This window comes from Trematomus bernacchii, unplaced genomic scaffold (genome assembly GCF_902827165.1).
Source record: "Trematomus bernacchii unplaced genomic scaffold, fTreBer1.1, whole genome shotgun sequence".
Lineage (NCBI taxonomy): Eukaryota > Metazoa > Chordata > Actinopteri > Perciformes > Nototheniidae > Trematomus > Trematomus bernacchii.
In genome coordinates, this window is record NW_022988050.1 from 1,562,729 (window position 1) to 1,576,209 (window position 13,481).

The following is a 13,481-nucleotide window of genomic DNA, read 5'->3' on the forward strand; positions in this document are numbered from 1 at the left end:
CGACCAATCATCTGAGCCGGTCCGGCTAAAATAACTGGATGGCCTACCTGCCTGTCAGCCTTCCATCTGTGCACAAACTTATCTCGTGCCCTCATTGGTCATGTGCGCGTTTGTGTGTGTTGGAGGAGGGGCTCTGTAAGGAAGTCTGAAGGAAGGGGCAGATTTTTTTCGGCTGCATACTTTCAAATTCTAGCGCACTCGAGCTGGTTTCTCCATTCTTACCTACCCTACCTTTAAGTTTCTTATGTGGTATTTCCTTGTTTCATTTATCCTTGCATGGTTTAATTACTGGCGTGTTGTTTCCTTACTTGTGTGTAAGGGTGCATCACAAGTCCCTTAATTGATATTTCTTTGTTTCCTGTCTCCTTGCATGGTTCCTTACTGGTGTGTAAAGGTGAATCACAAGTCTCTTTTTTGATAATTCCTTGTTCCCTGTCTGCTCGAATGGTTTCCTTACTTGTGTGGATAGGTGCATTACAAGACTCCTTAATATTTCCTTTTTTCCTCTCTCCTTGTTCCTTACAGGTGTGTAAAAGGTGTGGCCCAAGTCTCTTATTTTATAAGTCTTTGTTTCCTCTACTTGCATGATTTCTTACTTGTGTGTAAGGGTGCATTACAAGTCTTTTTTTAGATGTTTAATTTCTCCTTGCATGGTTTCCTAACTGATGACAAGTCCAATTCTTTATATTTCCTTGTTACCTCTTTCCTTGCATGGTTTCTTTATGGATGTGCAAATGTACATCAAAAGTGTCTTAATTGATATTTCCTTGTATCCTCTTTCCTTGCATGGTTTCCTTACTGGTGTGTAAAGGTGCATCACATATCTTTTTTTAATATTTCCTTGTTTCATTCTGGTCTTGCATGGTTGCCTTCCTGGAAAAGATGCAAAAGAGGGAAACGTATGTTCATTTGAAGTGGATTGGGATGCACCCTGTGTTGTGCGTGTGAGTGCTTCCCCTGTAATGATAGCTCTCAGTCCCTCACCAGGATCTCCTCTTAACCTCACAGTCTTTACCCAGAGAGGACGGCCTCCAGCTGGAGAGCCACAAGCAGCATTCATAATTAATGCATGGAAACAAACACGCACAACTTGTGTTCATATCAAGCAAGCTTCCACATGTGCAGAGTCAGAACAGATGCATATGTTTTGCATCAGACTTTCACATCGGCAGAGGAGTTGATGTGATTTAGCAGGATGTTAGCTCCATCTAGAGGTCAGAAAACCTAGTCCCCTGTATGTGGTTACTATTACTAACAATGTTCAAGGATAGTATTATTTATTCATTTTCATTATAATAACATGAATGAAAAAGGACAAGACAAAAATCTATCAAACTATAATTTATTGTTTGTTTCTTCATATGTGAATTATTGTCACATCCTGTAACAGTTGAAGACAAATCAAAATGTAGAGCTTATTAAGTCCAATAAATATTGACTTTAAGGTGAGATTTTAAAAGTAAAACGCACAAACCAAAAATCTGTTCAAGTCTTAAAGTGCATAAAATAAAAAAAGGACATAATGTCGCAGACAAAAACAGTTCAGTTTCTTTGCTAAAAAACAGACACCCAAACTGACCAGAAATGTGGACTTGTTCAGTGCATAGATAGTATGGCCACATTAAAGTGAAATAGAGTCAATAGTACCAGCAATATAAAGCAGATTCTGCAGCAGAAAAGTCAATTCTTGCTCAAAATTATCTACTGATAAAATCTTAATCATGGAGTTCAATGTATTTAAAAGGGGACCTATAATGCAAAATGCACTTTTGTACGTCTTTTATACATGAATATGTGTCCCCGGTGTTCCAGGGAACTCACCAAGTCTCAGAAAACACAACCCTCTCTATTTTCCTCCATACCCAAATCTCTAAAAAAGGGGCTGCAACGGATCTGATAAAAACTGATCCAGATTTGAACACTGTCCTGACGTCAGGACGGTGGCGCTACGGCTATTGGGCCAACTCCACCAATCAGGAGGAGACAGCCACGGCCATTGCCGTTCGAAAGCGCTGGAGACGCTGTAGTACATATGCCAGGCCTGTAGATGGTGCTGTTGCTCACAGAATCAACCCTTGCAAAAACAGAGCTAACATTTTTCAAATTGAGCGAAATGAGGCATGGCTAAAATGCATGATCTGTTTGGTATTTTGAAAAAAAAAAAAGTATAAATATGCCTTACATAGGTATGGTCCTATACTATATTATTCAAATATAGCATGATGGGTCCACTTTAAATATGAGGTAACATTTTAGTTGTTAAGGAGTATTTTCAGAGGTCACAGGTTGGTCAAAGATCCTTCAGTGGACAGGACGTCCCTCTCGGGTTTTATCCCGTCCACGTCACACACTGACCGACCCGTTCACTGATCCTGGAGCAGCAGCTGGAGAGACACCCACGCCTCGCTCTTTACTGCTTGTCCTTACCTGGAACAGAGATAAAAGAGAAATTAACTTACTCACTGGAAGTCAGAAATATGTTGATTCACAATAACACCAAAGCTAAAAACTCAAGTAAACATGTACATTATTATATTAAGGCTTGTTATTGATATACAGGTGATGCTAAGAGAGACACAGCACTGTGCCAGTAAGAAGGAAGCAATGCAAGTTCGAAAGTATTTTATAAGAAAGCAACATTAGCTCGTGAGAAAATGTCAGTTTAACCAATCACACAAAACCCTTCCCCCCCCCCCAACTTTCTCAGTCATAATTAGCCACGTATATACTGGCTGTTTGCTTCGAGGTCTCTCTTGCTACAAAGCTAAATGAATGGAGATAAATCACTCATCATCATTCATGCTTTGTACAGAAAGAATGAAGGATTTTCATTATTTTTAACTCTAGGCTAAAAATACAGCCTCACTCATATCTGTGATCATCTTACCTTTGTTCGGGACAAACTTGAGCGAGGTACTGAATATTCAAAATCGTGACACTCCTTCCTCCGGGCCGTCATTTACAAACTCATGGCCCAGCCCGTTGCCACACTTGCCACACAGAACCTATGAGATAAAACACACATGTTGACATTTAGACAACTGGATTAAATATTTGGGGTATTTCATTGGGTATGTTTAAGCGTGCATTATCACCTCACTTTCAGCTGGTCTGCCTTTGTTATTGATGGAACTGATCTATTAGACACTACTGTCTATCAAATTGTAATGATTGTAACGATTGTATGTATTACTTCATGAATTGTACTTAACATACGTGGTCCAGGTCCAGCTTGTTTGTCATGCTTTGCTTTCTGTTATTTTGTCCATGTATGTCTGTAAAACGTTGCTTTTGTCGGGACCCCCATGAAGACGAAATGGTGCATCTCACGGGGTTTATCCTAATAAATATATGTCTATACATTTGATCTGTGTGCATGGTGCAGTAACACAGAGCGGGTGGAGGAGACTCTGACCTTGAAGGCAGTGAGGCTCTCCATCATCTTGGTGACACTGTCCTCTCGGATGGTGTCGGTGAACGTCGGCCACGGAGACGAGTGGGCGAACTTTGATCGACTGGAGAACAGCGGGTGGTTACACTGGGAGCACACATACATCCCTGCAGGAACAGATACTTATTAAAGATATTGTTTCATTTTCTACCTGAGACACTTACTCATTTAATCTGTGTGCCTGACTGGGGACATGTGTAGCATATGAAGAATTTGTGTTAAAGCATAAGACCATTCATTTTATTATATCAGGCTTTTAATGTATAGCCTTGGCTTAAACATTGCAGTTATAATTATTAAATGTTTCCTTGCGTATAAAGAAAATAAACATTAAGTAAACAAACGTTCATATGACATAATAACTATTATTATTAGTAGTAGTAGTAGTAGTAGTAGTAGTAGTAGTAGTAGCAGCCTAGTAGTAGTAGTAGTAGTCATAGTAGAAACTGCAGATACATATTTCAAATAATAATGAATAAATATCCCCAATTGTTGACACCATGTGCACTTCCAATCCACTCAACACTCTGACATTACACAATAATCCAATGATATTTTTCCATCAAAATGAGTTAATTTGAAACCAAAAATAGTCTAAACATGAGCTCTAAATGTGAGTGTTATCCTGTATAATCCAGACTGAAGGAGGTTACATCACATCACTGTTACAGCCTGCTCACCTGGTTTGAAATGATCCTTGTAGACCTCACCTCCAAAAAATTTGCAGAAAGACATGCTGTGTGTATGAAGTGTGTATGTGTGTGTCAGCACGGATCAGCATAAGGCGAAATAAATCTCAGTTTAGTATTTCTTCCAGCCTCAGTGACAGACGACCGGAAGCTCTCCCGTGTTTCTTCCTCTCGTGTGAAGAAGACAGATCCCGGCTGCAGATTTAACGAGAGCTCCGCCCCTTGCAGTTCCCTCCACCACCACCAGGGGGCGGTGTCGAGCTGCAGGTGGAGGTGTTGCATTGAACTGCATGGAGGCATTTCACTGGCTCTAAACCATGGATGTATAATAAGAGCTCTAAGCACACTGACAGGTGAGTGTCATAGACTGTATTATGGTGAGTGTACCCTGAAACAGATTTACTATGGCTGAATTACCTCAGTCACTGAAGCAACAGAGAAGTTGAACAAAAACAATCAAAAAGAGTGTGGAAAATATAAAGAAATTGGAAACTACATTTTGAGGAATTACTAAATTATGGATGGATTACTGAAATGAGTCTACGGTCCAGACCATATGTATAAAAGTTAATATTTGTTGTCACATTTGTAGAAAATCTTTATAACTTTTCGACATCAACCATAATCTAATCTCTAAAAATTGGTACTTGCTTTTTGACACACCATTTTGTAACCAAAACAACAGTAGACATAGATAGATCACAAAGAAGAAGAAAAAACACCTTGGACTATAGCGAGGCCACATTTTGAACTATTAACTATTCTTAAATCTCAATCCGAGTAGAAAATACATTGCTTACATTTTAGGGTTGATTATATTCAAATCAACATCACTTTTTCTCATTATCATGTAACTTTAAACAAAATGCTTCTTCAGAATATGAACCGTTTGATCTGTAACAAAGAAAGTAGCAGACTCAGACAGACAGCCTAGCAAAAACTGTGAGTTTATTAGTTAACAGTTCATGAAACCGAGCAAAATCACTGTCTGGCAGGTATTAACATGACACTTGTGGCTTAATTTTATAGATTAAACACAGACTTCCATGATCAAAATAAACATAATTTTCTAGGTAGAAAGTGTGAAAGATCTCTGAGGTGATATTTGTGTCCATTTCAGGTGAGTCTCCTTCATTCATACTTGCAGTAGTGCTTCATGGCCTCTGGCAGCTCCAGCCAGTCGATGGCCATCCGGTGGACGATGTGCTTCTGGATGGCCTTCCTGCACAACGTCTGCAACGATGAGACTGGAGCAACCGAGAGAGAAACAAAAAAACACGAAAAGACAGTGGATTAGCAGAATAAAAGTAAAGAAGAATGAAGAATTTAAGCATGGATTCATTACTGAAATGGGTCCCTAGACGAGAGTCAAATAAAACAACCACAACGAGACGCAAAACCAACACAAAAACGACCAACCAGATGGTGCAAAACTCCTACAAACTGACAGTTACCAAAAGATTAAGACACAAAGCAAGAAAAGAAAGGGAAAAATTACGACAAAGAGATTTAAAATGACCATATTCAAAGCAACTAGAAAGAGACTCCAAACGACTCCAAATAGATGCAGTGCAACTTCAAATGGACCCAAAGTGACGTCAAATAAACACAAAAAGGCCACAAAGAAATGCAAATTAACTAGAAAATGACACACAGTGATCACAATAGAGAGGCGAAGTCCCTCCCTTTCCGGGGGACCTCCATGGGACCTTATTTCGGAAAAGTTATGCATTGAAGTCAATGGCGAGAGAAAGATTATCTTCTGATCCCGTTTGAATTGTGCCACGAATTACGCATATGATGTTTGTCAATTTAAAAGATAATTTTGCAAGTCAAAAAAATAAAACTGTGTCGTAAAACTGTGAAGTAACACTTTTTTTTGTGTGAAACCACTCAATGAACTACATCTCCCGTCTCGCACCACACACCAAGATGGCCGTCACGTTGGCACATTTCACTTCTTTCTTTCAGAATGAGGCGGAAAGTATTAAAAGAGGTGAAAATCACTCCAAGTCTGGGCATGTTGAGAGCTGTGCATACACACAAGGGGAGTTAGTCGGTTCATAAGAGCCAGCATGCGGGACCGGGATTCTGGGATTTGTAGTCTTTCTAGTTGCATATTTTTCATAGTCTTGTATTTCAACAGTTTTACGACAAACTGTGACTTTTTTGACATGGAAATTATTTTTTAAGATTGACAAACATCATGTGTAATTCGTGGCACAATTCAAACGGGATCGAAAGATAATCTTTCTCTCCCCATTGACTTCAATACATACTTTTTCCGAAATAAGGTCCCATGGGGCGGAAGTAGAAGGGCGGGACTTCGCCTCTCTATGAGACACAACACAACTACAAAGAGATGTAAAGAAACTAAAGAGACACAAGAAGACTGCAAAGAGTCACACAGTGTCCAGGATGAGACACAAAGCGACTTAAAGAAGACCAGAGAGACTAAACAGGATGCAAAAAGACTTAAAATACATGCAGGGCATCTACAAAGAGAAGAAAGACAATCGCATTGACATTTGACATGCAACGCAGCTTCAAAGACACTCAAACCGACCACAATAAGTACAAAAAACATCCCTGAGTCCTTTTTCTGTCTCTGAGACACATTACCATGTAAACCATGGTTCCACTGTGACACTCACATCCATACTCCACCTGGACGATTCGGACACACTTGGTAGCAGCGAACACGTCCACCACAGCGTGGAGCGGCTGGATGGAGGGGATCCCCTTAGCAGAAGCTCCCATATCCTCCCCATTGATCACAACGTGCATATCAGCCAGGCCTGGTCCTCTCTGCGTGTACAGCACTCCTATCCGGCTGCGTCTGGCCGTGGGGGGAAGAGCGTTCGTCTTATACAAGTCGTCTAAAATGTGGCTGTAGCGTCCAGGCCTGCTCCGTCCCACCAGCTTGTCTCTGGGGATCCGAACATTGTCAACGTACAAGTGAGAGTCCGTGAAGAAGGTCTGTGGTTTCAGGTTGTGATATCCTTCAGCTGCTTCTTCTCCAGGCTCTCCACGACCGAGCCTTTGACCTCCATCTCCAGGATCTTCTACCACTTTGTTGTGGTTTCGAGTGATGGCGAACACCCAGCTGTCCCCCGAATCAGTCAGGTCTGGGATGGAGTATTCAGGAACCACGTCTAAGTTTCCAGGGTCTCTAGAAGTCAGGCCGACTCGTAGGTTGCCACACCAGCCCACCTCCTTTTCCTCGATCTCTATGAGAAAAATCTCCCCGGGCTTCAGAGGGTGTTTGCTGAAACACACTCCATTTGCAAAGCTCTCCACGCGAGTAGCCCGTGTTCCCGAGAGGTCCAGACTCACGTTCACACCGTGGATCGGGTGGAACTCCATGAACTGGTCGGGAATGGCCTCCATTGTTTAGTTGAATAGCTTCTAAAAAAAACACAACAAATGGAGACTTGCCAATCAAAAGGTCTTGTAGAGGTTTCGGACTAATGCCGGCCAACACATGGTCTTCATAGAAACACAACAATGTGCACACACACACGCGATACAATCTGTGCTTATCTGTGGGCCACTCAGGGTAGCTTCTAGAGGGCTATTTTTGAACAGCTGCATGTCAACAGATGGCAAGGTATGTGTGTGTTGAAGGGGGGTGGCCAACATGCACATGCCCACAGCCACTCACACCAGACATGCACAAAGACTGAGGTGAGTGGGATTATATCATAATGATAATAATTGTTATAGCACTTTTCATACACCAGGTGCAGCTCAAAGTAACAACAACATAGTGTTACAATTCAAAGGGAAAGGAGGAGGTATAAGGTAATAAAAAGAAAATGCCATAAAATAAATAATGATCCCTCTGGGTGAAATAAAGGAATACAATACAATAAAAAGACCTATAAAATAAAATAAAAACTATTAAAAGAATAACAATAAAATATGAATAAATGTTCATAAAGATTAAATTACCAATTCAAAAGAGGATGTCGCTATAAAACTATAAAATAACTAATATAAATAAAAACCTATAAAATAAATGAATAATTAAAACAATATAAAAAGAAATAAATAATACAAATTAAAGTACCAATTAAAGGGGATGTCGCTAGTAAAAAGCCAATCTAAAAATATATATAAATATATTAATTAAATCCCCCCGGGTCCCGACGTTCATTCATTTCCCCCATCCCCATGTCCTGAGGTAATAGCTGCGTAGTTTTCATAACACCATATGCCAGGGAGCACTAAATATAGTCTTGCCACGCAAATACAGTCTGGATTTCTTTCTTATGTAAAGCTGCAAGTAAAGTAATATACCAGATAGAGAGCACAGTGGAGATGTATTATGATAATGGAGTTATAGCTCAAGAGTATGAGGAGGAATTATGATTTAAAAAGATATTTTTATACTCATTATATGAGTGGGAGTAAAGGCTTCTGCACACTGACACTCATTGTTACTGTGCTCATATTATTTCAGTCTAAAGGTGTTAATTACTTTTATCACGTCCTATTCATTATACAGTATGCTAATGGGAAGCTACCCCATGCTTGTTATAGCCCTCATAGTAACGTAAAAATGTGAAATAAATTAAATAATTTGCTGTGTGAAGATAATGAATGCATGGTTTTGTTGCAGGGTGTGGTACAGAGATCAAGATTTGGTGAGACAAAAGTGATGCAAAAAAATCTAAAATAAAACATCCTTTCCCTTACAAATGAAAAGGTTGTTTAGTGAGAAATAAAATACTTCCTACTCACTTTATGCATTCAGTGGTTTTGCTGCTTACATTGTGCTTTATTTTTTCTCATACTACCTGCACCTCTTTTCACCCTCTGTCTGAAACCAGAGCCCAGTCATTACATTACATTACATGTCATTTGTTAGATGCTTTTATCCAAAGCGACTTACATACATTCAGTACTGTGGACAATCCCCACAGGAGCAATTTGCGGTGTCTTGCCCAGGGACACAACGACATGCTGACTGCAGTGGGACTCAAACTTGCTACCCCCTGATTCCAAGTCCAGCACACTACCCACTGAGCCACAGCCTCCCGCTCTGATTGGTTAGCTGGCCGGCTCTGTTGTGATTGGTCAACCGCTTAGAGATGTCCCGCCCCTTAACCTATCACGTACAATGGGTTGGAGCGTTAGCCAATAGAAGCGTATCACTATGCTACGGACTTAAACAAAGGAGTCCAATGGAGGCGTTTTTTTGGGGAGGGGAGTGTGTGGGAAACCCCCAAAAAGCATAAAAGGGCCTCTTTCACTCCAGGTTTTATGAGCGTCTTGCCCATGCTGGGGCCACTTGGTACAATAACCATGGTTAGAATCAAATAAATTAAACCATTGCAACCAATAAAAAAAGCAGGAAAAACCTTACATTTCATTTAACTTAACCTTTTGTCCAAAGCGTCTTACAATAACTGCAATACACGATAGAAAGACAAACCATTGTAAGTGCTGGTGTATTAGTTTCAAATGAGTAGTACTACATGTTATTATAGGTTTAATGGCCAAGGTGCATGTGAAACAGATTGATCTTTATTCTAGGACAGGGTGTTTGCTTACAAGTAGAGTTAAGGTCTACCAATCCAGCAGTTGTGCTTGTTGCAGGATTGTATAAACATTGTTCGTAAATGTTGCATTGGAGGCTCAGGTCCGGGTAAAATTTGAATAATTCCAATTATAATTATTAATAATAATATATAATAATAATTAAAAGGGGATTTTCAAAGTGTGAGACCGTCTGCTCTACTCAGACAAATCTTAGGAAAAGGTGTCCACCCACTCAATCACTTCAGACGTCATTATTTACATAAAACAGTATTTCCCAAGGGGTTCTTCATTCCTTTTTGACTTTGGGAAAGTAGGAAAAACCTACCTTTACCTGCCTTTGCTAATGTAAATGAAATACATTCCACATGTCTATTTATATATAGAAATATGTACATACTGTATGCATTGAAATCTTTATAAATCTGTGGATGTAAATGTTTGGATGTGACCAGTTTGCAGTGTTTATCATTCTTATCTAAGATCACAACACATACATGGTTTCTGCCTCAGTGTGTCACTCTGTCCAACATAATGCTTCCTCAGGCTGATATCAGTTCCAACATGATGAGCTTTATTTTCACATCTGTGGAGAGCCCAGGGAATCTGCATGTTTGCTGCCGACCTTGAATCTCTAAATTAGCCCTACAATTACCTTCATTTGTTTTTATTATTTTGCATGCAATATGAAGCAGAATTACATTGAAGTGCTGTCTGCATAGGATTATCAGTAACAGTACTTTAAGTGTTGTTCTCCTGGTGTATGAAGTTGTATCTGCTGAATATTTCTGTTTATTCTGTTTTCACTGCTGCTACTGCAAAGGTTTCTTTCCCCCATTTGTTAATAACACATTTTAAATCATAAAACCACGCCTTGTGGGGGGGAACAGGACAGGTGCACAGCTGACACCAGGAACATGAAAACTTGACACACAAAAGCCCGCTGGCAGGTTTTCACTCAGAACCTTGTTGTGAGACCACAGTGCTTTACTGCATTTGTTCATAATTGTTAGTTGTTCAATTATTGTAAAGGTTTTAAATAACATAGACAACTTTTCATGTGCTGAGTTCTTGAAGAAGACAGTATTTGGTTCTTCCCTTTTCATTTCGCTGCCAGGTTAGCTCAGGTATAAAGCTTTACCCCGCCCTGCCGCCAGTGGCGCTGTTTGTGTAGAATCAAAGTGAGACTTAAAATCCACGAAGAAGAATTACTACATATTCTGAGCACGCGCAGTGTCTGGTCTTTCTAGTACAGCACCGCGAGGAGAACATGGTGAGCAGCCTTCACTCGTTCATTCACATCCACTTTTTTAATTTATAACATGAATGCTACACGTACACACACGCTTCTCGGGTAGCCGTTCTTGCGTGTGTTGATTAGCACGCTGCTGAAACCTAATGTTATTTTGTGAAGCCTTGCTACTACCAACCATAGACTGTATAGCTACCAACGTGTCAAGCTAAGCTACTAGCAGTTAACACGTGGAAGCATTGCTGAATAGGATTTGCTCATGTATAGCCATGGGTATTCGTTAATGCTGGTAACCTATTTAGCCCTTCTGTCGTGTTTACTACTTTGATCAATCATAAATATTGTGTTTTACATATCCTCCACGGTAGGCATTTGAACATATAACTTTGCTGATCCCCCCCCCCCCCCCCCCCCCCCCCCCCCCCACTTTCAATGAATTGCCAACTTTGTAACGCCTATGTAGTTCCCGGTCTGAAATGGCCGCCATAGAAATTGAAAGAGTAGGCCTATCCCTAGATTATTTTCACCCCCTATGGTTCATCATCAGAACAAACCCAAACCGAGAACCATGTTCATTTTGGAATACATTTTCAGTGTTAATTCACTGCAGTTATTCCTGTTATCGAGTCGTTTGAGATATTGTTTTCAGCTTAAAAGGGTGTAAAATAAAATGTGATTAACAGATCAGGTAACAAACGGTACATTGCTGTTAACCAAACTAGTGGAGAATTTTACTTGCCATTTCCCTCTGAGGTGGTGCGAGTCCGATGTGCCACTGTCTCATATATAAATGTCATTTTCCAGGCCAAGATCAAGGCAAGAGATCTGCGGGGCAAGAAGAAGGAAGAGCTGCTCAAGCAGCTGGACGACCTGAAGAACGAGCTCTCCCAGCTCCGTGTGGCGAAGGTTACCGGAGGAGCCGCGTCCAAGATCTCCAAGATGTAAGTAACGTTACTCACGGTATGAAATGGTTTAACCAGGGAGGCAGTGAATGAAGATACTTTTATAAATGGTAGAATTTCAAAAAAAGTCCTGCGTGGATCTCTAGTCAAAGATGATATATGTTGTGCTGATGATCTGCTGATGCATTCACAACTGCTTACCAAAAGACTGAGACTTGAGATGACGGAGGTAACTTTTATTCTTTCAGGGTAAGAAGAATCTACCTAGACATGTACCAGTGTACTGCTTTGACATTAGTCACATTTAACAAACCATTGTTTTGTTTGCATTATCTGAATTGACAGCATTTTAAAAAGTGAAGTCCTTTGATTGAATGGAGTTATAAATGTGCAATCCTCTTAGAACTGTGTTCTCTCATGGGGATCCAACATGATTTATGTTTTGCTAAAAGTAATCTGAAATCTGCTGTGCTAATCCACTTTGTCTTCTCTGCAGCCGTGTTGTCCGCAAGGCCGTCGCCAGAGTTCTGACTGTAATAAACCAGACGCAGAAGGAGAACCTGAGGAAGTTCTACAAGGTAAGAGCGAGAAGCTTCCTGTTAGCAGTAAACCCCCCCCCCCCCTTCGTTGTGTGGATCTCAAGTCAAAGATGATACATGTTGAGCTGATGATCTGCTGATGTATTCTCAACTGCTTACCAAAAGACTGAGACTTGAGATGACCTGAGTGTTCCTAAATAATTCTTATGAAGACATTACTTTAAAGTATAAAATGTCAAACTTTTCGACATCTTAAGCTGTTCACATTTTATTTTCCTGTCCTTCACTATTGTCTCTTTGCATTTGGACCAAATATGTTTTCAGCGCCACTGAAAGTTAATGTCCTTTCTTTCAGGGCAAGAAGTACAAGCCCCTGGATCTGAGACCCAAGAAGACCAGAGCTCTGCGCCGCCGGCTCAACAAGCATGAGGAGGGTCTGCGGACCAAGAAACAGCAGAGGAAAGACCTCCTCTACTCCGTCCGCAAATTTGCAGTCAAAGCTTAGATGTGTTTTGACTTTGTCCAATAACAATGACCAATAACAAGATGGCTGAGCCTTAGAGATCCTGTGTGCCACCACCTCTGGAGAGCCATAGCAGCCCACTTTGAGCCGACGCATGATTCCTGGTCTGATGAGATGGATGAACTGTTAAGCCTCAGTTCTAAGAGAGATGCCTGGAGGAAACCTGACTGTTCATCACCTGTACCATGCAGGAGGTTCCAGCTGCAGAGACTGATTTAAGGGGGGGGGGGACTAAATTGTGCACATAAAGTACAGAGCTCTTGGAAACCTGGTTAAGAGTGCTCTGGATCTCAGACACGCATGAACCTGATATTGATATTTTAACATTCTAAACGTCCTGAGTTGCCCAGCCAGGACCTGGACTTAAACCAAGTCGAACATCTGAGATGTGAGAATGGTCGTCCACTGATCACCATTAGCCCATCCCACCTGACTGAGGCTCTGCACAGAGAAAGAAAATCAAATGCAGGCTTGCAAAGTGCCCAGCAAGACTCAAGGCTGTGCTGCAAACATGTAGTACAGGGTGAACTATTCATGTCAATGTGATATTTTCCACATAATAAATTTGTAAAGATTCTGAA

The 13,481-nt window shown here is 40.7% G+C and overlaps 3 protein-coding genes across 3 annotated transcripts in view; 1 reads left to right on the plus strand and 2 right to left on the minus strand.

Annotated features, from left to right (window-relative positions):
• Positions 1 to 2,189: 2,189 nt before the first annotated feature.
• msrb1b (methionine sulfoxide reductase B1b) lies at positions 2,190 to 4,295 on the minus strand. Its single transcript, XM_034119905.1, has 4 exons — positions 4,132 to 4,295; positions 3,416 to 3,558; positions 2,888 to 3,005; positions 2,190 to 2,427 (listed from the first exon to the last, which is right to left on the minus strand). The coding sequence occupies exons 1-4, from the start codon at positions 4,184 to 4,186 to the stop codon at positions 2,411 to 2,413; spliced, it is 333 nt and encodes a 110-aa protein (XP_033975796.1). The 5' UTR covers positions 4,187 to 4,295; the 3' UTR covers positions 2,190 to 2,410.
• An 806-nt stretch (positions 4,296 to 5,101) lies between these two features.
• neurl2 (neuralized E3 ubiquitin protein ligase 2) lies at positions 5,102 to 7,697 on the minus strand. Its single transcript, XM_034119957.1, has 2 exons — positions 6,795 to 7,697; positions 5,102 to 5,387 (listed from the first exon to the last, which is right to left on the minus strand). Exons 1-2 carry the CDS (start codon positions 7,528 to 7,530, stop codon positions 5,272 to 5,274), a joined length of 852 nt encoding a protein of 283 aa, XP_033975848.1. The 5' UTR covers positions 7,531 to 7,697; the 3' UTR covers positions 5,102 to 5,271.
• A 3,149-nt stretch (positions 7,698 to 10,846) lies between these two features.
• LOC117473922 (60S ribosomal protein L35-like) overlaps positions 10,847 to 13,481 on the plus strand; it is a 2,636-nt gene continuing 1 nt past the window's right edge. The window contains exons 1-4 of the mRNA XM_034119890.1: positions 10,847 to 10,957; positions 11,741 to 11,877; positions 12,335 to 12,416; positions 12,733 to 13,481. The exon at positions 12,733 to 13,481 is cut by the window's right edge and continues 1 nt beyond it. Of these exons, the coding sequence (XP_033975781.1) occupies positions 10,955 to 10,957; positions 11,741 to 11,877; positions 12,335 to 12,416; positions 12,733 to 12,882 (372 nt within the window). The 5' untranslated portion in view covers positions 10,847 to 10,954 and the 3' untranslated portion in view covers positions 12,883 to 13,481. The remainder of the gene's footprint in view (positions 10,958 to 11,740; positions 11,878 to 12,334; positions 12,417 to 12,732) is intronic.